General features: G+C 36.8%; 2 protein-coding genes across 2 annotated transcripts in view; one reads left to right on the top strand and one right to left on the bottom strand.

The window, feature by feature from the left end:
* The first annotated feature begins 4,407 nt into the window (after nucleotides 1–4,407).
* Nucleotides 4,408–5,484, top strand: LOC129975243 (uncharacterized). Its single transcript, XM_056088285.1, has one exon. It carries the CDS (start codon nucleotides 4,408–4,410, stop codon nucleotides 5,482–5,484), a length of 1,077 nt encoding a protein of 358 aa, XP_055944260.1.
* Nucleotides 5,485–19,323: 13,839 nt separating this feature from the next.
* LOC129968656 (carboxypeptidase inhibitor SmCI-like) overlaps nucleotides 19,324–25,251 on the bottom strand; it is a 40,517-nt gene continuing 34,589 nt past the window's right edge. Inside the window, exons 5-6 of the mRNA XM_056082810.1 lie at nucleotides 21,193–21,376; nucleotides 19,324–19,437 (exon numbers count right to left, since the gene is read on the bottom strand). Of these exons, the coding sequence (XP_055938785.1) occupies nucleotides 21,195–21,376 (182 nt within the window). The 3' untranslated portion in view covers nucleotides 19,324–19,437; nucleotides 21,193–21,194. The remainder of the gene's footprint in view (nucleotides 19,438–21,192; nucleotides 21,377–25,251) is intronic.

Raw genomic sequence — 25,251 nt, 5'->3', positions numbered from 1 at the left:
ACATTTAAGCTTTTGCCGACGACCTGGCTCTAGTTGTCGGTGGCCGAACCTCACATGAGTTGCCAACGTAAATAACATTCTGGGCATCATCAACAATAACCTAATGGAACTCAAATTGAAACTGTCCACAGAAACAGTCCAAGAGCTAGGCCATAATTTTTCGTAGTGTATCCTCCCGGACTTTTTCCAAAAGAGGTTCCACAATTTTACACAAAAAACCGACTTTCAAAATAAATAACAACAACATTAAAATTTGCGACAGCCTAAAAATTCTGGGGGTCATTATCTACAACAAATTATCTTGGACAGCAAACATTTTGTCTTTAACTGAAAGAGCACAGATTTTAACTTCTAATTTTAGCCGGGTGATACGATCACAGTGGAGCTTCGATAAAAACATAATAAAGGTTTGGTATAAAACTGTCATTGAGAAAGCCCTGCTCTATGGTGCTAGCAACTGGGGCGGGGCTCTTACTAAAACCCAGACCTTGAAGCTCCACTCAATCCAAAGAATATTTTTGACCAGGTTCACCCGGGCATACCGAACGACATCCACCAATGTCTTAAATATATTAACGGGAATCCCCCCCCCCCCTCCATATAGTGGCCAAGGCGGAATTCCTAAAATTTCAGATCTGGATTGCCAATTGTAACAACTATAATAACATAATAGACAATATCGAACTCGACAGAAATATCTAGGCAGAAAACAAAATTTTACAGTTCCCCGAAATTTTTCCCAACACGAATTATGAAATCTACACAGACGGCTCAAAAATTAATGAAGAAACTGGTTTTGCCGTCTGTGTTTTTAACAATAAAATAAATATAGAAAACTTCATATTTAAACTGGCTACACACAACTCTGTTTCTCAGGTGGAACTGGCCGCCATAGATTTTGTGGCCCAATGGGCTGTCAGGAAAAACGAAAAATTAAATATTTATACTGACAGCCTATCCTCAATTTCTGCCTTGATGAGTGGCAACTCTAGATCTGGGTTTGTAAATAAAATTAAAAATAACATGAGTTCCGCCAAACACATGGTCGGTCTTTCATGGGTGAAAGCCCATGTTGGAAACTTAGGGAATGAACTGGCCGACCAAAAAGCAAAAGAGGCCACCAAATGCGGGATCCCAATATCTATCCCCGCCCCTTACTCTTTTCTAAAAAGAAAAATTAAATCTTGGACCCTGGAGGAATAGAAAAAATACTGGAACAATTACGACTCCCTCTCCGGGATCAGAGTAAGGGAATTTATAGACATGGTGGATGAAACATTTTTAATTATTAACAAATTTTTACTTTCTAAGTGGGCACGGTCCATTCCCCGCCTATCTATGTAGATTTCACAAGCTAGGTTCCCCCCTTTGTACTTGTGGTCAGGAGGGTAATCTTGACCACTATTTATTCCATTGCCAACATACAAAAAAATACCACCTATTAACTCCGGCGATGGAACATAGGAGGGCCTGGTTTAAAAACGTACTACATAATAGGCAGGCTGTTGCTAAAATTAAAGAATGTTTTTTAATAAGTGGCGCAATCTGCGATGCTCTCACCAGTTCTGGGGACTTGGATTGATGGTGTGATATTGTATTTTATCCTACTTGGTTTTAATGATAATTTTATTTATAATCGTATCTTTTATTCAAGATGGGTTGCAAGCAACCGACTTTCTCCGACCTTTTTGGAGGATTTTTCTATTGTTTTATCACAGGACAAATTCTTTTACAGAAACTTTTAAACAAACTTTATCTATGACTCAAGAAACCCCGCCAAACAATGGAGCGCAATGCACGGTGCATTGCACCACTTGGATATAATAATATTAAAGATGACTTTTAACGCACTTGTTCTATCTAGATAGAACCCGACACTAGGGGTTGCTTAATTAAACAATCTTCTTATAGGGTAATTTTTATTATAATTTTAGTTTACGGACTATCTTCTTATAATTCGATGTTTTTATAATATAATTGACAATCACACCATCCTCCCTCTGGGCACCAATAATTATAAAGATTTTTAATAAAATTTTTAATAAATTTTTAATGATTTTTAATGGTTTTAATAATTAATTTTAATTTGTGACGATTATTAAGTTTTTATGCTTTTATTTTAAAATTGGACTTAGTATGCATTTTACCCGAAAATTTTACCTATTGGACTACTAATCCACTGCTTTTAAAATACTTCACCTCACTTTCATTATATATTGAACTCATATCGTTTACATTATTTTAATGACACATATTTTTAATTTATGAAATTGATATTATATTTTGGATATTTTATATATTCTTACATACTTACATGCCGCTCTCCACAAATATCAACATGTATTTTCACAAGGGAAAGTAACTCAACCGCAACTGTCCAGGTCAGTATAATGAGATAGCTACGAGGCAGCACCATACTAATTAATCTCCTCTCTGCCACCCCTTTTTATAGTGTTTTATCTTTTAAGTTTTTAAGCTTTTAAGTTTTTATTTTGGGACTTGGAAGAATTTAAGCTTCTGCAAGGGTTTTTTAAAGATTTAGGACCAGTACGTTTTCTCTTTTATGTGTGTGTTCTGTTTTGTCCATTTTTGATGTGTTTTTATGTGAATTTCATGTGTTATGTGATTTTAATGTGTTTTTATGTAAATTTCATGTGGGTTTTTTTTTGTGATTTTAATGTGTTTTTATGTGTTTTAATATGTGTCGTCCTTTTGATGTGTTACTTTGTGATTTCAATGAAGTTCTAATGTCGATGGTACGCATGGCCGTGTTGGAGTGGTTGATGCCTAGATCCCCCCTCTGATTGGACTTCGTCTCAGTTCGCCATCTTTTTCAAAGTCCATCGGGACACGGGATAGCAAAAATCTTTTAAAAAATAAGCCCCCCGGTTTGGCTGCCACTGCCGACCGGGGGGCGGGTTGGATTAATTAAATTAAATTAATAATTAATAAATTAGATACATAAAAACCTTATACCTGCACTTTGGGGGCCCCCGGCGCCCTGCTGGTCTGGTCCCCTTCCACACCTGGAAAAAAAAGAAAAGAAAGATAAAAAAAAGTAAAATATTACAAACCTAGGGTTCCGATGGTACGATGAAATGTAATGAGATAAAGTTGGGGGGGGGGGTAGGAAATAATTTATAATGTAATAATGAAATAAATAATAAAATTACATAGTACAATACCTCTTTTCTTTCATCCACCTAATGATCACCAAACATATTAAAAATAGTATAAAATAATAGTAATCCAAACCTAAGTAAACTTAACCATAATACTTAAAATAATGTCACTCTCTCATTTATCCATCCATCTGGTTAGTAAAAAGCCCGATGGGCCTTAATCCTCCTCCACGGCCCATGTGAATTAAGGGTTAGTAACTGATGTTAATTTATTTCAGTTATAAGTTTATTTTTGCTTGTCAGTTCTGCTTTTATTTTATTGTCAGTTCTGCATTTATTTCTTTTGTCAGCTCTGCTTTTAGTTTGTCAGTTCTGCCTTTTTTATTTTTTTCGCTATTTTAGTTTTTTGTTCGTCAGTTCTGCTAGCCCCGACAGGGCAATTGTTTAAACTCCCCAGCTGTTGGGTAGAGCGTTGTATTACCAAGAACCATCATGTTAATCAGTTCATGTAATTAAATACTGCCCGTGTCGGGGCAATGCCTCTAAATTTTTTCTTTGACCAAATAAATCTGTCCGTTCCCCTCAGGGGCTCACCTACTATAAGTGAGTACGGGTGTCCCAATCCCGAGGTACCCAGGGATCTTTACTCCCTTTACGTTTCCACACCCCTACGCCTTCTGCTGTCTGCTGTGTTTTTCCTTCCCTCGACGGCAAGCGAGGGAGCTCTCCATGAGAAGCTGTCGCCGCTCTGTTTGCTTCTTGCTTCTCATGGACAGCCAAAACCCCACGTGTTGGCCGTGCGTGGCAACCCATTTGACAGACGAGTGGTGTACTGTGGTCCCCTGTGCATCAATCGGCTGGTCGCTAGCCACCTAAGTGGTTAGTTTGCTAGGGATCAAGCGAAGGGGTTACTCCTTGGGCTTGGCGTTAAGGGTGGTCACTGTCCCCGGGGGTAACTCCTAGCGTATAGGTAACCGATTAGCACTGAGGTAAGTGCCGAGGCTGGGAATGGCCAGAGCCGGTGGCTGCCTTCCCTTGTTGGGCTCCGTGGTGGGCGGTGCCGTCGGACCTGAATCTTATTCGATATCGCATGGGCTCCTCCCGGAAATCTGCCTTCAGTGGGCATCGTAAACTACCTAATATCACTACTAACCTTCTACAATTTGACCGATATTTTATAATAAAACGAATCAGTGATAAAAACGAAAATTTTAATTCTGTATCACCTTTTCTAGTGCAGAAAGCAATCACTGCAACAATTGGTGAAGTCGCTGCAATACGGAAAATGCGTTCTGGTGACTTGCTGATCGAAGTTTCTACGAAAAAACAAGCACAGCAAGTAATTAAAATGAAAGCTATAGCTCACATCCCTGTAACCGCTGCCTCTCACACATCTTTAAATTTTTCCAAGGGTGTAATAACATGTGGTGAATTGTTCAATGTTCCCCTTGAAGAAATCACTGCGGAATTGAAACCCCAAGGAGTGACTCACGTACGCCAAATTTCCATTAGGCGGGATGAACAACTCCTTCCCACAAAGCATTATATCCTTACATTTCATAGACCAACAATCCCAGAATTCATATATGCTGGATACATTAAACTACCGGTACGACAGTACATCCCAAACCCCTTGAGATGTTTTAAATGCCAGCGTTTCGGCCATTCGAAGATTAATTGCCGCGGGACTCTAACATGCGCCCGCTGTGCAGGAAAAGACCACGATAGTGAACAGGGTAACGCCCCCGAAAAATGCGTGAACTGTGGAGGCTGTCATACATCGTTTTCTCGAGTCTGCGAACGCTGGAAAGTTGAAAAACAAATAACCTCCATTAAATTTAAAGAATCTATTTCGTATCCTGAAGCAAGAAAAAAAGTATTAGCTCAAACACCCAAACCTGGTGTGAGTTATGCTACCGTTGCAAAAACACCTTTCTGTGTCAACTGTAAATGTACAAATTGTGTAAAATACAACCCTCAAACTACAACTATTGAAAAATCTTCCGATTCTGAGGTAGAAAATACAGCATCCAGTACACCTGAAACTAACAAACCATTTCGATCTAAACCAAACTCTAATTCGCAAAGATCACTTAAGCTAAAGCTTTCAAAACGGGGACTCTCGCCAAAAGATTTAAGATCAAAGCTAAAAAAATCTACAGCACAAAATTCCGTCGCTTTGGGACTTGCGACGAAAGGTAATGTCCATAAGGACTTAACGTCCATTTTTGGCGCACCTAAAAGTCCCGATTCCATTTCCCTCCATCCGTCTGACGAGGAGGATGAATTACAAATGAGTTGCGATGTTTCGCCAACTCTTGATAACACTTGCCATTATAAACTTGATACTTCTGTTACTTGATGGGAACTTTCATCTCTTGGAACTGTCGTGGTCTTCGGTCCAAAGTTCTTGGCATCAAGCATATTATTAATCGGCTCCATCCTGCTTGTTTTGCTTTTCAAGAAACATTCCTGAAACATGACATTGCTGTGAAAATCCGTGGCTACAACTGTGCTCGGAAAGATGCTAATACTGGAAATAATACTTCCGGTGGTGTTTGCATCTTAACGTCCAACCTGTACCCGAGCTCTCATTTAAATTTACACACCTCTCTACAAGCTGTGGCTGTTCAAGTCCATATACGAACCCTTGTCACAGTTTGTAGCATTTATTTGCCGCCACACACTGTCATCAATCAACATGAACTTAATAGTTTAGTGGACCAATTACCCAAACCTTTCTTGCTTCTTGGCGATTTTAATGCTCATAGTACTTTGCGGGGTTCGGAAAGCACAAATTCTCGTGGGCGACAGATTGAACAGTTTATCACTGATAACTCTCTCTGTCTGCTCAATAATGACGAGAAAACGTATTTCCACGAACCCACACGTACATTTCACAGTCTAGATCTAGCTATTTGCTCTCCCGATCTCTTTCCGTTACTCAATTTTATGGTTGGAAGTGATCTCTATGATAGTGACCACTTCCCCTTAATGGTCTCCTATGATGATAGAGGTGGAGCGACTTCTTGTCTCCCACGTTTCCTATTCAAGCGGGCAGACTGGACTGCTTTCATGCACCTGGCAAGAATTTCGGAAGATATGATCAGAGCGACTGATATTTCAGAGGCAGTACAAAATGTAGTTGACTGCTTAATTGATGCTGCGAACAATTCCATTCCCAAAAGCTCCCCACGTCCGAGGAAATTCCCGAGACCGTGGTGGAATGAAGCTTGCCGCGACAGTCACCGCGAACAAAAAAAGCGGTGGAATATCTTCAGAAGATATCCCACAACAGATAATTTAATTGCTTTTAAACGTGCTAGAGCTAATGCTCGTCGTATCCGTAGAAAAACCCAGAGAGAATCTTGGATTCATTTCATCTCTTCCATCACAGCCTTTACTTCTTCGAAACTACTCTGGAAGAAGGTTAAAGCGGCTAATGGTATTTACAAAGAGTTTTCTATTCCTGTGCTGGAGACAGAAAATGGAAGTGTATCTTCCCCATTAGATGTCGCCAATGCTCTTGGATATGCATTTGAACAGGTTTCTTCTGATAATTCATATAAGCCTTCATTTGTAGAAATTAAGAATCGCGCACAACAGAAAAAGTTGTGTTTTTCTACTCGAAAATCCTTTCCATACAATTCGGAATTTAAATTGCACGAATTGCTGACGGCTTTATCGAAGACTCATGATACCAGTCCTGGTCCAGATGGAATTACATATAACATGCTTCGCCATTTGTCTGCCACTTCTCTTTCCAATCTGTTAATTTTATTTAATCGTATTTGGATTGAACAGAAATTCCCATCACAATGGCATGAAGCTATTGTGATTCCAATACTGAAACCCGGTAAGGACTCCTCTAACCCTCTGCACTATAGGCCTATCGCACTCACAAGTTGTCTATGCAAGACACTTGAGCGCATGGTTAATGCCCGTCTTGTATTTGAACTGGAAAGGAAAGAATGCATCCCGTTGCTTCAAAGTGGTTTTCGCAGAGGAAGGTCGACATTTGATAATATTGTGTTACTTGAAACTCAAATTCGCAATGCATTTGTCCGTCGAAATCATCTGGTCTCTGTCTTCTTCGACATTGAAAAGGCCTATGACCGTACCTGGCGGTTTGGTATTCTCTCTGCACTATCAAAATTTGGATTTAAGGGAAATTTGCCCATGTTTTTAAAACATTTTTTATCGTTACGCACATTTCGTGTTCGGGTCGGTAATTTATATTCCGATCCTTTTATTCAAGCTGAGGGTGTTCCACAGGGAAGTATCCTCAGTGTTACACTTTTTATCAGTTATTTTAGTCAAATTCTTAATGTTTTACCCTCATCTATTCAAGCTACGTTATATGTTGACGATCTTCAGATCTCCTGCCAAGGAAGCAACATGCGCTTAATAGAGCGCCAATTGCAGGTTGCCGTTAACAAACTGGTAGGATGGTGCGATAAAAACGGGCATACCATTTCTCCTGAAAAAAGTCAATGTATTCACTTTTGTAGAAGACGAGCCATTCATTTGGATCCTTCAATCCATATTGGGAATGTTGAAATACCTGTGGTCAATGAAATAAAATTTCTAGGAATAATATTTGACCGTAAGCTCACTTTCCTTCCGCATATTCTACATCTGCGGAAGAAGTGTGACAGAACATTAAATATTCTTAAAGTTCTTTCCAGAACCACTTGGGGAGCAGATCGCACTTCCTTGCTCCGAATTTACGAATCATTGACTTTATCCCGTATTGATTACGGATGTATGGTGTATGGCTCTGCACGTTCTACGGTCTTACGTAGACTTGACACTGTACACCATTCAGCTTTGCGAATTTGCTCTGGTGCATTTCGAACCTCACCAATGCAAAGTCTTTATGCTCTCTGCCATCAGTTACCACTTGGTTTAAGACGAAAAAAAGTATCTGCCCAGTACTACCTTCGAGCTTTGTCTATTCCGAAGCACCCCTTGTCCTCTATGACATTTCCGGTTAGTCTTCGAAGACTTCATAATGCTCGACCTTCCCACATTCTCCCATTTTTCGAGAGAGCTAAATCTGTTCTTCGTGATTCCAAGCTCCATGATAAGATGATACAGACTGCTGATCTCTTTTCCTTTCCCCCATGGAATATGCCTCAGTTTTCCTTTCTAAATCCCTTCTCTAGTTTTGAGAAGCAGAATACTGCCCCTATTGTCTACCAGAATCTCTTTAATTCTCATCACTGTCAGTATCTAGATTACTTAAAAGTTTTTACGGATGGTTCAAAGTCGGATGGTCATGTTGGTTGCGGAATTGTTTTCGATACTGATATATTCAGTTACCGCCTAGACACATCCCTTTCAGTTCTATCTGCTGAATTATTGGCAATTTTTTATGCTCTTCAGAGGATTTCACTCTCTTCTGAGCGAAAATTTTGTATCTATACCGACAGTATGAGCTCATTGAAAATACTTTCCAGTATTCAAAATCGGATTCATCCAGTTGCCGTGGAAATCCTAGATCTTCTAAGGATTCTCGAAAACAGGGGGTTTGAGATACTATTTTGCTGGATTCCGAGTCATGTTGGAATCACTGGTAATGAGCTCGCGGATAATGCTGCAAAGAGTTCGTCTTTGCTTATACAGAGAGACATCCCATTTAATGATGCGAAAAATGCAATCCAACGTCATTTTTACTCACTCTGGCAGGAGTCATGGAACAATCAAATTAATAACAAACTTCACACGATAAAACCTTTTATTTCTTTCTGGCCTTGTTTACCAGTGCGAGAGCTAGACGTTAAATTATCTAGACTCCGCATTGGCCACACACGTCTTACACATAAACATCTTTTATTCGGCGATAGAGCTCCATTTTGCACGAGATGCAAAGTAATTTTAACGGTTCATCACCTTTTGGTTGAATGTCCTGATTTTAAACATCACCGTCTAAGATTTTTTCATGCTTCAACAGTGGACATGCAAATGCTAGTGGGGGAACGTCCCCATAAAAATCTTTTTAAATTTTTAAAAGCAGTTGGTTTTTATCATCTTATTTAATATTTCTTCTTATTGTCATTTTTTACACCTTGTTGATAATGTTTTACATATTTTTATATAAGACAAGTATTTAATATTTTAACTATAGGTCTGGCGCAGTATGGCCAGATATGGCTCTTGCGCCACTAAACCTTACAATCCAATCCAATCCAAATCTGTCCGTTGGGCTAGCTTGGCCCACGAGATCTTCGGCGGGCTGGGGTGGATCTTTTCCCCGCGTCCCCTCTGGTGGTTTTACACCCATTCGGGTAAACCGGGGGACTCGTGGGTGTCTACTTTCCAATCCCCCACTTCCAGCTTAGCCGCCGTCGAGTGAGGTTGGCTCTGTCGAGAGCTCCGAGCATCCGGAAAATATTTAAGTTTTTCTTCAATTTTTTATAGAATTTTATAGTTCTAATTGTTTTTATCTATGATATTTTAAATTACTACAACAACTAGTAGGTTTTAATGTGTAATTGGTGTTTTTTATTAAACCCAAATATACATATGCTTTAGCGTGGCCCTTTGAGAAAGAGTGGCTGTTCACGCCCTTTCAACAATAGTCTTTATTACTTATCATATTTATAGAGAATATAAGGAAATATTCAAGAGGTAATACTGGAATTGACAACGAATTACGAGAACTACACCTCTACATTATCCATGGATGACGCCTGCTGTGAGTAACGCCCCCCGCCAGCGGAGATTCAAGAAGAGACCAAGCTAACTTCAGAGAAAATCTACAGGCAAATGCAACAGATAGTTTTGAATTTACTAATCTAGAAATCCAAAGGAATACCTTTCCCAAAACCCTGTTTTGTGTGATTGGAAATTTGCTTTGAAGATTAACCTATGCTGGGGGCGCTCATTCTACATTTGTTTTGATTTTGCTAGTGCTCAGTTCCCTTTATTTCCTGGGATATCACCACATTGCCAGATTCTGGAGACTGACTTGGGGTCAGCCTAGAGCCACATCACCAACAACTGTTCATCGGGGACGGTCTCGGCCTGTTTGAACCCAGTGCTATCAAGAGTTACGACTTCCAGTATTTTAAGTGAACTCCAACAGCCACCTTGACTATAAAAACATTTTTATAACTCTTGAATCTCAAAATGGTGAAGAACGTCAACCAATGACTTTATTCACGTAAACAGTGGGTGAGTGAGCATTATATTTGAATTTTTCGTATTGATAGAACCTTTTTATTAAATTTTAGCGATCATTATATGTATTTTAATATCTTTTAAAATTTTGTGGTTTTTCGGGATTTTATATATTATGTATTGTCTTTTAAATAATAATGGATTTTAAAAATTTTATGCTTTTACATTGACGATTTTATGTACCATTTTTAAAACTGATTTTTATTGTGTCCCCATTGTGATAATTTAAATAAGATTACCCCCGAATCCCTGACTAAACACGTATCTTCTAATTACATTTTATGGCGGGAGGTCGCTCCAAAGAAAATAAGACAGATGAGCCTAATACAGCCTCGGGTTCCCAGGGGAAAACCAACACCAAATCGGGTACGATCCACGATGGAGTTGAGGAGCTTGCCCTTACTCTGGGACCTGGAGACTTTTCCCCCTCCCTCCACAGAGAGATTCTGGATAAACTAGGTGATTACAGTGTCCTTTCTGACGGGCTGATCAGGGATAAAAAACAATTTGGAAAGGGCTTACGCAATGATATTGTGAAAGATTATTTTAAATTTATTATTAACAAGATCCAGGAGGTATACACTGAATTGAAAACTGCCGAAAGAAAAATCATAGAATTATCAGACGAGAATTTTAACTTTAAGGAACTAATTAACAAGAATGAGGCTGCCCTACTTAAGGCAAAATTTTATTTACTAAACAGTGAAAACCATGAGCTGATGGGAAAATTGAAGGCAACTAAAGAACAATGCGATAACCTAATGAGGGTGGACTATGGCCCCCAATTAGAGAAAATACAACAAATATGCGAGGGGTTAAGGTCCAAACAAGAAGAATGTTCCAAAGCCTTAGAAGAAGGCATTAAAAACGCTACGCCAATGTCATACGCCCAGGCGGCCTCCATGGGTCCAAAGATACAGCTCCCACAGGAAAGGGAGGGGGTGCTATTGATTAAACCCAAATTGCCCGACCGAGATAACTATGAGGATAACAAAACAATAATCCTCTCAGAAATAAAGGAAAGAGACTCATCGGTACGTATCCTTAATATCTCCCCCATACACGTTGGTGGTATAAAAATAATCACTGCCACAGCTAACGATTTAGAATACGTTAAAGACCTCCTTAAGAAAGACCAATCTATTGCCAACTCCTTCGAACTAATAGTTCCTGGACCTCGCTCACCCCAAATTATAATATATAATGTAGAAGGGGAAATAGACGAGGAAGGCTTGTATAGTGGGTTGTTGGAGAAAAATATATTCCTAGGGGACTCGGATAACAAACCCAATTTTAAGGTTGAATTCTCCATTCCGGCGAAGAGGAAAGACCAAAAGCTGGACTTAGAGTCCCAAAGCGACCATAAATGTATTTACTTTAAATTAACATTCGAAAATATTCCAGAGGCGGACTTCTTTTTTAAATCAAAATATGGTATCAATAAATTCATTAATGCAAATTAAAAATTATAACAGAAAATTAAATAATATAAATAATCATAGAGATCTAAATAACTTTACTAAAACTTTCTGCGAATTTATTCAAAATTGCGCATTTAAACAATTAAAAAAGAAACCAAAACGGACTGCCAGGAAATTCCGCTTCTGGAATGATGACCTCAGGGTGTCGCGAAATAAAGTAAAGTCTCTATAGAAAAAAGCCAGGCGTTGGTATTCCGAAGTAAAGCTTCAAGAATTTTTTCAAAAAGAGGTTCTACCATCCTACATAAAAAACCCACTTTTAAAATTAACGATAATACGATAAGGGTTTGCGACAGCCTAAAAATATAAGGTATTTATATCAATAATAAATTGTCCTGGACCGCCCACATTCTATCTCTAACGGACAAAGCTTTAAGCTTAACTTCTAACTTTAATCGTGTTAGCCGGACCAACTGGAGTGTAGATGAAAAATTTATCAAAACATGGTATAAAACAGTCATAGAAAAAGCCCTGTTCTACGGAGCAAGTATCTGGGGCGGGGCATTAACAAATCAACAAATAAAAAAACTACACTCCATACAAAGAATTTTTTTGCTCCGGTTTTTAAAAGCATATAACACCACCTCCACCAACGTCCTTAACATATTAAGTGGAATCCCCCCTCTTCACGTTGTGGCTAAGGCCGAATATATAAAATTCCAGATCTGGGTTGCCAACTCCGACAAATACGACTCACCAATAGGAACAACAGACTTAGATAGATATATAAATATTAAAAATATTCCATCTGAAAATAGAATTATTATACTGCCCGAAAAACTAAATAATACTGAATACGAGATATACACCGACAGATCCAAGTTGAATGATGAAACTGGATTCGCGGTGTGTATCTTTAAAAACAATATTAATATAGAAAATATCAAATACAAATTACAGAAATGCAATTCAGTCTTTCAGGCGGAACTGGCCACCATCGACTTTGCGGCCAGCTGGGCTGTCAGACAAAATATCAAAGTTAACATCTTCTCTGACAGCCTATCATCTATTTCCGCCTTGAGGAGTGGCAATACCAGATCAAAATTAGTAAACAAAATTAAACACAATATAATTGAGGCAAAGGGGTTGATCGGCCTCTCGTGGGTTAAGGCCCACGAGGGAATGAGATAGGAAATGAGATGGCCGATCAACATGCAAAAGATGCCACAACTAATGGGATTCCCCAAAATATCCCGGCCCCCTACTCATATCTGAGAAAGAAACTAAAAAATTTAATATTGAATGAATGGAGACTCTACTGGAATAATTACGAGTCTCCATCAGGGGCCAGGGTAAGAGAATTTCTGGACGTGGTTGACGAAAAAATTTTAATAAGTAAGAAATTTTTAATTTATTTTATAAGTGAGCATGGTCCTTTCCCGGCCTATCTCCATAGATTTAAATATTTAGGCTCTCCAATGTGCTCCTGTGGTCACCTTGGCGACCCAGACCATTACATATTTCATTGTCGGTTTACTTCAAAAAGAAGGCGGATTCTGCACGAACATTAGTTACTTCTCTGTTCGTCATGCCTATGTTGCAAGAAAAAGCGCTACAGGTGAAATTGTTCTACCGGAACCAACAAAACTCCGTTGCAGCTCTAAAGGAATTTCGTCGTATGAAGCAGATACGAAGAGGTTCAATGTCTCCAGTTGCCCTACGCAAGATGATGCATAAATTTAAAAAAAAATGGGCAACTTGGCATTCTTCTAGATAGAGGACGAGAAAAAACATCCTGTCTTCCAGCATCGAAAGTGCTTTCGTTGAAGCCAGCAGTCAGTCGCCGCATAATAATGCCAGTTTGCCAGTTGTTTCCCGTGTTCTGGATATACCGTATTTAACTGTATACGAAAAATCGTACGGCAGATTTTGCATTTTTATCCATACAAAACCAAGTCTGTGCACCTGTTGCAGGACGGGGACTTAGAGGTCCGTAAAACCTTTGCACTTCAGTTGCGCTTACTCGAATGGAGGTTGGCACAACTTCACCATGGAACATTCTGTGGAATGATGAGGCCCACTTTTGCTTCAATGGGCAAGTTAACACCCACAACTGTCGAATTTGAGGTAGAGAAAAACCCTCACATTATCCAGGAACAACTCTTGCATCCTGGAAAGTGGCAGCATGGTGTGGTTTTACAGCTATCTTTATCAATGGACCATATTTCTTTGAAGAAATAACTTCAAATGGAATCCAAATCTGTTCCTTCTCAGTGTCATGATATTCTGAAGGATTTTGTAATCCCAATTCTTCTATAGCATGAATACCTTCAAGACATCATTTTCATGCAGGATGATGCACCACATATTGATCGTCGTGTAAAGCGAATGCTAATACAGCATTTCATGAGTTATCAGCCATCATTTCGCAATAGTATGGCCTCCCCGCTCGCTGGACAGCACCCCTTGCAATTTTTGGTTGTGGGGTTAATTGAAGAACAATTTCTACCGTTAAAAGTCATTGTCTCTACCAGATTTGAAGGACAACATTCGGCGCCATATTCTTAATATTCCGGCGGACTCACTCCGGTTATCTATAGAAAATATTGTTCTCCGATTAGAGAATATTGTTGAAAATGAAGGAGGACATATTTCTCAATTTTAATTTTACTTTATTTAACAATTACAAAGCATATTAAAGGGTTTTAAGTGTATTACAACGCCACTTAAAGGTGAAGTTTTGTGCTATTCTTTTATTATTATTTAATAAATGTAATGCGCATTATCTCAATAATCTGTAGTTCAAACTGTATCTCATTTAGATCAATGGAATGCTTTTTAGAATCTCTGAAGTGGATAACTTATTTCTTTCTAACCCTGTATATATATATATATATATATGTGTGTGTGTGTGTGTGTGTGTGTGTGTGTGTGTGTGTGTGTGTGTGTGTGTGTGTGTGTGTTTTAAACTTTAATTTCAACCTATTTCCAAGATTTTATCTTAATTTAGCCCATAGTAACTTCATTCTAAAATATTCTCTTATTTCGTGGTCCAATTCCACTTTCTCTACTTAATTAATTCAAAAGAAGCTTTATAAAATTGCTGAATCGGTTAAACGCCGACACATTCTCACGGTCCGCTTGGAGAGATGGAGAGATAGGAAATTGTCCAGTAAGCACATTCTTTTTAAAAGATCCCTGTGTTTCCCTTACATGTGATTGACATGCGTCAGAAATCCCTATCAGAATCTCAATAATATATTAGCACTGTGGAGAAATATTTTCCCTATCAAAATCTAAAGTTATATAAGACGAGGGATAATTTATTTCGTCCCTTCTTCCCCACTTCGGCTTCGGCGCTGCGCTGTGGCGGACGTCATGTCCGCGTCTCTGCCTGTAAATAATTATGCTTTTCCGATGGATTAAAAAGAATTAAAAAATATAAAAAGTATCTTCACTGTCTTCAAACTGCATCCTGCTTCACATAAAATAATATATATATATATATATATATATATATATATATATATATATATATATATATGACAATAACGCTGGCCAATTTATACAGTTATTTAGCCAATTTCAATCTCTTAGTTCATTCGTTGCATTGGCCAAACTATACAAGATCAGAAGAAAAAAATAATTTTTAATTACAGATAATTTTAATGGTTTTTGAACACATTTTTTTTTATCGGAAAGGAGCTTCAGCAAGAATTACGTATTAACGACCGTTATTCACATTTTCAGCTGCTTTCGCAATCGATGATTATGAAACTTATCATCCGTTTTATCTAAAACAAACAAATCCCAACTTTCTTTCTTTTCATTCCCTTGCGCGGCAGAAGTCATAACAGTATTTTGTCCCACCGATGTATTATACAACACACGCGCACAAGTGTTTTCGGAAACCTGAGATAATACATCGAAAGATATCGATAAGATCTACAAGGAAGGTGTGGTTTAGTAATATTTGAAATATTCCGAAATAGGATATGTGTCTTGATGGTGCAGGTTTTCAGCACCTCTTACATATGTTTTCAAATGGCACTTGATCCTCATTTCTTCTTTACATTTGCTCCTTTTCTCTTGCTAAACCAGTGGGAATGGTTTCCTCAAAACTTTCTAGCATACTCTCTATTAAAGTTCTTATCCCAGAAAACGCTTTATAAAGCAGTGGCGTATAGCAGTTATAAATATTAAACTTAAGAGTGAATTTAGAAATTTTATGACTCTATATTGTTCTTTTTTGCGAGCTTTTTTGGAGCTTAAAACTCGTTTAAAAGTATCTGAAAATCGAATTTGTGTCTTAGACACGTTTTTTGAATCCGACTGGCAAAAAATTGACACATAACTTTACTTCTAATCACAAGATCCCATACCAAATTTGATATATTTAAGCCACTGCGTTTTCGAGCTATAGCGTTTACATATTTCTAAGACTACAGATCGACAGATGGTCAACCCATTGTTAGATTAGGTTCAAAATTTGACAGGTGTGAACAATGTAAATGTAAATTCTGTATGCAGAATTTTATCTATCTAGCTCTCTTTCTTTTACAGTTATTGTATTAAATTACATTCGAACAAATACGCAGACAATATTTCTTCCGAACAGATTTTGTTTAAAATTTGATAAAAATCTACAAATTTGTTATAAAGACCGTTTACCAAATTTCATCCGTCATTTTCCAAAAATGTGTTTTTGGAACTCAGGCGATCTAAAACGTGGGAATTCGTTAAAATCTTGAGTTTAAATTTTTTAAAGATCACAATTTTTATTTTATTTATTTTTCAGGTTTATGGCGAGAAGTTCATATAATCCCTTTTTCATTTTTATTTTTCAATAAAGGCACTGTACACAACAGAGGGCAAGATACTGAAGCCTTGCTCTTTCTCCATACACAGCAAAATCTCATGAGCAGCTTCTGTGGTCTTTATAATGCGATTTTTAAAAAAAATGAAAATGATGTCAAAAATAGACATTTTTGTCGACTAGACATAGTGTTATTATACAAAATTTTTTAAAATTCAAAATGCATTATCTTGCAGAACTCTAAATTTCTTTGTAAAAAATGTATAATATTTTGAGATTGTTTTTTTTTTATTTCAATGCGCATTTTTTATATTTCAAAAGAAATTCTCCCGAATTTCTATTCAACCCAATTTCTATTTCCTTTCTAACAAGGTTCAGAAGTTATCAAATGTTTTTGAATTAAATATCAATGTGTCTGCTTAAATCTGAAGAACTTTAGATTCTTCATTTCTAAGAAGAAATTTAGGCCAAAGGAAAACAAAAATTATCATTAGGGAGTGGTAAGTTGTATGGATATACCTCTTTTATCGATACATTTCCTGTGGAATTTCTGATGAAGCATGTCACATTATTTTAATTGAATATTGTCATTATGTTCAAGAGATACTGTTCAAATGAGCTATTCTAATTCATTTTGCGATGCATTTCGCAACTTACGGGAGGAAAAAGGACAAAATATGACAAAATAAAGCAATGTGCATAATGTTCACATTTTAAAAGTGCATAATGTTCACATTATTCACATTTTAAAGATAAATTTAATGATGCAACATAAAATTCTTATTATATACTGGACACATTTACGCTTGCTTTGATGACTAAAGATTGAAAAAAAACATAAAAATTATGTCCAGACGCTATTTATCGTTGCCGTGTTGCTAATAACAATCGAGAGAAGAAAAAAATAACTAATTTCTCCCTCAGAGCCCTTTACCCTTGAAATGCCTTTGATAACTATTAATAAAATCAATTATCCCCGATTACCATTTACTCTCAATATGCTTTTGAAATATTTTTAAATCTAAAGGTACAAGATAGGTCGACACATTTTAAATTTGTACGTGGTACTTTATATATCTCTACTCTTAAATGATTTACTCACTGTTACTTTCCGAGAGAAAGATTGTTATTTTCTTTGAGTTACACGAAGCTTGAAGAAAGATCCTATTTTCATGATAAATAGAAACATGTTAAATAAAACATCCGAACATTTCAACATGAAAATCTTAACACATAAACTTCATGGTATTAAATATTCTGCATACAAATTCACTCTGAAGATTTTTGACGAAATCTATTCCTTTTCTTGAGCATAGAAATTGAGATATTCTGACTTCATTTTTCCTTGTTTACGTAGCCCTTCAACAGAAAAAATAACTAATCTCTCTGTATTTATCGATATTACTCCAGTAAAATCCTCTTTCAGTATTTTTTGTTGTGATGATATGATGATTTATTAAACGCGCATCATGCATATAACGATAATCTTAAGGGGATTGATTTTTATTCCCTAGACACAATAATTGCAGTTCTGGCAACAAGCTATTGCAAGCAAATGCATTAATGACACATAAATCTCAGTATTAAGAGTATTGCTACAATTTTTCCAACTAAAAAATACAATACATGTTTTTAATGTTCTTTCAAAATTATTATTGATTTCGTTAAACGTACATGTCACAAATTTGGGTATTTCTGAATTTTTATTAATTATTTTTAGTGCTATAAAACTTTTATTTCATTTTGAAATCATTGTTTATTTTTACTTACAGCTAAAACATCATAGAGTGTCTCATCTAATTTCATGCATAGATTATAGATTCTATAACGTTTTTTTTTAATGTTGTGATGACTCCATTCGTATTATGAAGTAACATTTATAAAGATTGTAAAAAAATAGCAAATTTTATTGCAATATTTATTGAACAAAAATTCATATAATGTGCAAAAGAAATGCTGTGATTCCAACTCCTGGTCGTTTTTGGCGACCAGATTATCGTCTTTTTAAACCCTTAATCCTTAGACCATCAATTTTTTGAAATCTTTTTCTCTGAAATCATGTAGAAAATGAAGATAATAGCTTCTGTATTAGACAAATCTATTCGATTTTTTTCCAAATGTTTTTAAACCCCCGTGGCTAGGACATGATGACCAAATACACTCTCTCCTCCCCACCAAAAATACTACTTTTACTTAGAACTATTTAAGTTGATTTTAAAAGATTAGTGAGATGTATATGTCCCGTTGGAAGTCTAAGGACTGATATGGTGTCAGTAAGTCATAATAATTATCCATTTTTAGAAGTTAATCCTATTTTAGCGCTTGTTAAACCTTCTGTTTCAAGCATGTTTCTTTATTTCTTTGACATCTGGTTTCCTCTCATTTAATGGATGGAATACCAGCCCCCCCCCCTGCCCCGCTCCAAGCATTTCTAATAACAATTTTTCAGCTGGATTAACTAGCTAAACATTGAATCAAGCAACAGCTGTAAAAACATTCAAAGATACTGTTATTGTTGTCATTCAACAATGAATAAGAACGTTTATTGTTCAAATACGTCGGCGTTTTGTACACACAGATGTTACAGAAAGACGTATGATAAAAAAAATGTATTTTTGTAAGTGTCAATATAAAATGCATACTTTTATGTACTGAAGTTTCCCCCGAGACAGTTTGTATTTAAGATTGATGACTTTTTATTACTGAAAATCCTATTTAATTGTTTATTAATAAAAACTTTTTCATAGTGAGATGTAAATTGTCATGCATGATAATAAAATACTAAGAAATTTCATGATTTATTCACATAACAAATCATTTGCATTATCACTACATAAACTGCTTTTCTCTTGATAATCCTTCAAGTGGCTTATATTCTCATAAATGTTTTAACCTGAAAAAAAAATTTAAAATTTTTCAAAATTATTTTTAATAGATAAAAATCTGCACTCATTATTCAATATGCTATAGATCATTAAAATGTTAGATCTAATACAGAAAGAATTATTTTTGTTGATATTAAACTGAAAACAAAAATCTATCATTCATATGACTTGAAAATTATATTGAACATTCAAATGAAATTCATTATGTTCCTAAAAGCTATAGAAAAACTATTTCGTTATTTTAAGCTCTTTTCAAATGACAAAAATGAAAAATGAACCAGAATTTACAACGTAATAAAGGAATAACTTTGTCTCAGACGAATTTAACGATTAACAGAATCAGCTGATCTTTATAGCATTGTTTTTGAATTCCACGATTTACTGTTTCCGAAACCTAAACTTTGCTACCAAATCACGACAGCCTATATTAAATTAAAGAATAGTAAATCTTCAAGAGGAAAAGCATAAGTAGTAGATCACAAAACTGTTTTTCCAACGAAAAAAAACCGTACAAATTTTTAAATTTGGCAGAACAATATTCCTTGCATCTTCTTCATGTGACTTAATGGATCATTTCTTAGCGAATGATTAGTGTTTTTACTGCAATCGAGAATTAATAAGCTGCTTTTTATTTTCTCGTATGCAAAGTAATGTAATCTTCGAAAAATCAGATTTCGAGATTTTGACGAATTTTCCTAGAGACTTTCCAAATTTCCCTGAGCCCGACAAACATATTTTTTCTTATTATAATTGCTGTCTGTATGACTGTGAGTACGATAACTCAAAACTACTTTTCGCTACGCGGATGAAATTTGGTATAGATTTCGGTCAAATTTTGAACGAAATCCATTCAGAGGATATTTGTAGGCTGGGCTGTCCAAATTAAGTTAACAAGATACCTACCGAAAGAAGAAATCTATACGAGTAAAATTTTATACACAGATTCAATATCTGAAATGTAAATATGCATCAAATTTGGAATTAAACAGAAGGGCAAAAAAGAATATGCGGAAAATAGAATGACTGAAAATATGTTTCAGTTGAAAATCTGAAAACAAAATTAAAGTTTCATTTTTTTTTTTTTTTTTTTGACAAAGCAATTTCTAACATAATTTTTGAATATAATCCTTGATCAAAATCACTTCAAGTTTTATTCTCTTTTATTCAAAGAGAAAAATATTTGTTCCGAAGTTAAAATGTATTTAAAGGGAAACTCCAATTTAGGAAACAAACTAACTTATGAAACGGATTCTAAACATAGCACATGACGCCTCCGATTGTTTAATCCTTTTTCCACAAATGACGTCACATTTTCCGTGAATTTTTATTACAGTTAGAATTGGAGAATTCATTCTATTATCCTCCTGCCTTTTTATTTTCTAATTATTCCTTATTTCTTCCATATTTTATATCCTTTCTTATGAAAGAAATCCATGGATTTAGAGAACCGCAATATACATGTACAATGTATTATACAAAAACTTTTTTTCACTGTTCAGAATTATTATTCGATATATAGAAACTTTCCTAATATAATTTCAAGGCTCCTGAAAAAGTTCCCTTTATAGAGTAATTGTGTAAATTTTCATTTACACAATAAAGCGAATAAATGGAATTCTTTTGGAGAGAGAAGGGGTGTCATCTCAAGTGTCGTCTGCGTCATCTGACCACGGTTCAAAATGACGAGGTCAGTCCCAAAATAGCCCTAGTGTTGCTTTAAAATGGGACGTTAATATAAATAAACTAAACTAAAAATTTCTTACTTTTAGCTCATACACATGGCTTCGCAGTCCTTCTGAGTGAGGAAGTTGTTTTCGTTTCCTCTGCATCCACCATAGATGAATTTCTCACACCGCCCAGTTTCCTGGTTGAAAAAATATCTGTGGAAGAGAGCCCTGCATGGACCAGGCACCTTTGGCTGATCGCAAGCGGACACGGAAGAAGATTCTGAAACAATAGAGAAATAGTTGATTCTTAGAAAATTCTGAAACAATAGACAAATAGTAGATTCTTAGAAAATTCTGAAACAATAGACAAATAGTAGATTCTTAGAAAATTCTGAGACAATAGACAAATAGTAGATTCTTAGAAAATTCTGAGACAATAGACAAATAGTAGATTCTTAGAAAATTTTGAAACAATAGAGAAATAGTAGATTCTTAGAAGATTTTGAAACAATAGGGAAATAGTAAATGATTTTGAAACAATAGGGAAATAGTAAATGATTTTGAAACAATAGGGAAATAGTAGATGATTTTGAAACAATAGGGAACTAGTAAATGATTTTGAAACAATCGAGAAATAGTAAATGATTTTGAAACAATAGAAAAATAGTAGATGATTTTGAAACCATAGAGAAATAGTAGATTCTTAAAAGATTCTGGAACAATAGAGAAATAGTAGATTCTTAGAAGATTTTGAAATAATAGAGAAATAGTAGATTCTTAAAAGATTCTGGAACAATAGAGAAATAGTAGATTCTTAGAAGATTTTGAAATAATAGAGAAATAGTAGATTTTTAGAAGATTCTGAAACGACGCACTTGAATTGTGCATAGATTTTCCCTTTTTATATTATCATATTACAACAATTTATATACATTTTTTGATAATTTTAAAGTTTCTGGAAAATAAAATATACCTATTTATATTGAATAGATGTATACTTTTTAAAATTGTTTATAAATATTTTGGTACCAAACAACAGGATAATCATAATTAAAGCATTGGTACTTAGAGCTCTATTACAAAGAAAGCACTGAGTTGAACGTAATGCCATTTTATATATTTACTATTTAGAACCACTAAGAATCGGTTTTAAAGCCCCTCAGGGGCTCACCTACTATAGGTGAGTACGGGTGTCCCAATCCCGAGGTTCCCAGGGATCTTTACTCCCTTTCAGTTCGCTCTCCTCTACGCCTTCTGCTTTCTGCTGTGTCTTTCCTTCCCTCGACGGCAAGCGAGGGAGCTCTCCATGAGAAGCTGTCGCCGCTCTGTTTGCTTCTTGCTTCTCATGGACAGCCAATGTCCCACGTGTTGGCCGTGCGTAGCGACCCATTTGAAAGACGGGTGGTGCACTGTGGTCCCCGGTGCATCAATCGGCTGGTAGCTAGTCACCTGAGTGGCTAGTCTGCTAGGGATCAAGCGAAGGGGTTACTCCTTGGGCTTGGCGTTAAGGGTGGTCACTGTCCCCGGGGGTAACTCCTAGCGTATAGGTAACCGATTAGCACTATGGTAAGTGCCGAGGCTAGACATCTAGAGCCGGTGGCTGCCATCCCTTGTTGGGCTCCGTGGTGGGTGGTGCCGTCGGGCCTGAAACACCTCTAATATCGTATGGGCAAATCCAAACGTGCTCCCTTCAGTGGGCATCCAATTGTAACAAATCCATTTGAAAAACAATTTGAAAAATTTTTTGTAATTAAAAGAGTCAAAGAAGAGGAAAATTTTCATTCAGTTTCACCATTTCTAGAGGAAAAGGCTATTTCTAGTACGGTTGGAGAAGTTTCTTCAATTCGAAAATTGCGTTCTGGGGACTTGCTTGTAGAAGTGAATTCCCGCAAGCAAGCTCAACAACTGCTGAAATTGAAAGCGCTAGCTACTATACTAGTAAACGTAAGTGCGCATCGAACGCTAAATTCATCCAAAGGTGTTATAACCTGTGGTGAATTGTTTAATGTTTCACTGGAGGAAATATCTCAGAAACTGAGCTCGCAAGGAGTGACACATGTCCGTCGTATTACTATTCGACGTGACGGAAAACTTCTTGACACGAAGCATCTAGTTCTGACATTTAATTCCCATAAAGCACCAGAATCGATAAAAGCAGGATATCTCAAATTACCTGTGAAGGCATTTATTCCCAATCCCTTGAGATGCTTTAAGTGCCAGCGTTTTGGCCATTCAAAGGCTAATTGTCGCGGCACACTTACATGTGCTCGTTGTGCACAAGCTGGTCACGAGAGCACTGATTGCACATTAAAAGAAAAATGCACAAATTGCAAGGGAGAGCATACCTCTTACTCACGAGCCTGTCCCAAATGGAAGCTCGAGAAAGAGATTGTAACCACGAAGGTAAAAAATGATATATCATTTAAGGAAGCCAGAAAACTGGTGTTAGCGCAGACTCCAACAGAAGGTCGTAGCTACGCCTCCGTAACAAAGTCTCTCAGAAACTCTGAGGTGCAAACAAAGCCTGTCACCATTTTATCATCTGATTCCGATTCAGACTTAATTACAAGTCCAAAAAAAGCAAAACAGTCTAACTTTAAGAAAAAGAAAGGCATATCAAAAGCCCAAAAGTCCTTGACTTTGAAATTTTCAAGGACAGGTGCTTCCCTAAAAGAGTTGAAATCTCGAAGATCAATTGCTCTTGATATAGGCAAAGCTGGTCTTGCCACGAAGGACTTGCCTTCTTTATTTGGGAATCCAGCTAATTCTGAGCTGTTAAAAATCCATCCTTCAGAGGATGATGAGGATTTCCAGATGGGTTGCGAACAGTCAGCAACTCGAATCACTGGCGTTGATAACAGTCCTCCTCCCACAATTTAATGGCCCCTTTTATTTCTTGGAATTGTCGGGGAATTAGGACAAAACTTGAAGACCTCAAAGCTCTCGTGAATTCCACACACCCTGTTTGCATAGCGCTTCAAGAAACGTTCTTGAAGTCAAATGTTCACTTGAAGATACGTGGATATAATTGTGTCCGAAAGGATAACGTTACTGGCTTATCTTCTGGCGGGGTATGCATTTTGACCTCCAACAGTTATCCCAGTACTATCCTAAACCTACACACTCCCTTGCAGGCTGTGGCTGTACAGGTGCACGTCAAAACCTTAGTTACAGTCTGCTGTATTTATCTACCACCAAACGATGTCATCCCTCAAAACGATCTTAATGTTCTGATAGATCAACTTCCAGTGCCTTTCATACTGCTTGGCGACTTCAATGGACACAGTACCTTGTGGGGTTCTGATAGAACAAATTCTCGTGGGCGACAGATAGAACAATTAATTTCTGATAACTGTCTCTGTCTGCTCAATAATAACGAGAAAACCTATTTCCATGAACCCACAGGTACATTTCATTCTGTTGATTTAGCTCTTTGCACTCCAGCACTTTTTCCTTTGCTGAACGTTATAGTAGCAAGTGATCTGTATAATAGCGATCACTTTCCCTTGATCGTTTCCCACGCTGATGAGAATAATGCGACACAACAATATCCACAGACTTACATATTCCAGAGGGCAGACTGGGGTACAATTACTAGGAAAGCGGTGATTACCGAGGAAATGGTCACTCCCACTAGTATTACTAATTCGGTCCAAAATGTTATTGACTGTATCATTGGTGCAGCGAATGCTACAATTCCTAAACGCTCGTCTTTTCCACGAAAATATCACAAACCGTGGTGGAACGACGCTTGTCATGAAGCTTATAGGGACCAAAAGAGATTATGGGGGATCTTTCGTAGATACCCTACAACTGAAAACCTCATTGCATTTAAAAAAGCAAGAGCAAATGCGCGCCGCATCAGACGTCTCAGCCAGAGAGCTTCATGGATAAGATACGTTTCCTCAATTACTTCTACTACATCCAGCTCCCAAGTGTGGCGGAAAGTCCGGGCGGCCAATGGCATATATAAGGATTTTACTTTTCCTGTATTAAGCGTAAATGACCGTACTTACTCTTCTCCATTGGAAATTGCGAATATAATGGGTCAAACGTTTGCTGATATTTCCAGTTCTGCTTTCTGTAATCCAGTTTTTCTCACGAAAAAGAGACGGGCAGAACAATTAAAATTAAAATTCGAAACTCGTGGTTGCT

Source organism: Argiope bruennichi, chromosome 1 (assembly GCF_947563725.1).
Source record: "Argiope bruennichi chromosome 1, qqArgBrue1.1, whole genome shotgun sequence".
Lineage (NCBI taxonomy): Eukaryota > Metazoa > Arthropoda > Arachnida > Araneae > Araneidae > Argiope > Argiope bruennichi.
The sequence above is the reverse complement of the archived record's forward strand: the minus strand, read 5'-3'. Positions and strand labels throughout refer to the sequence as shown.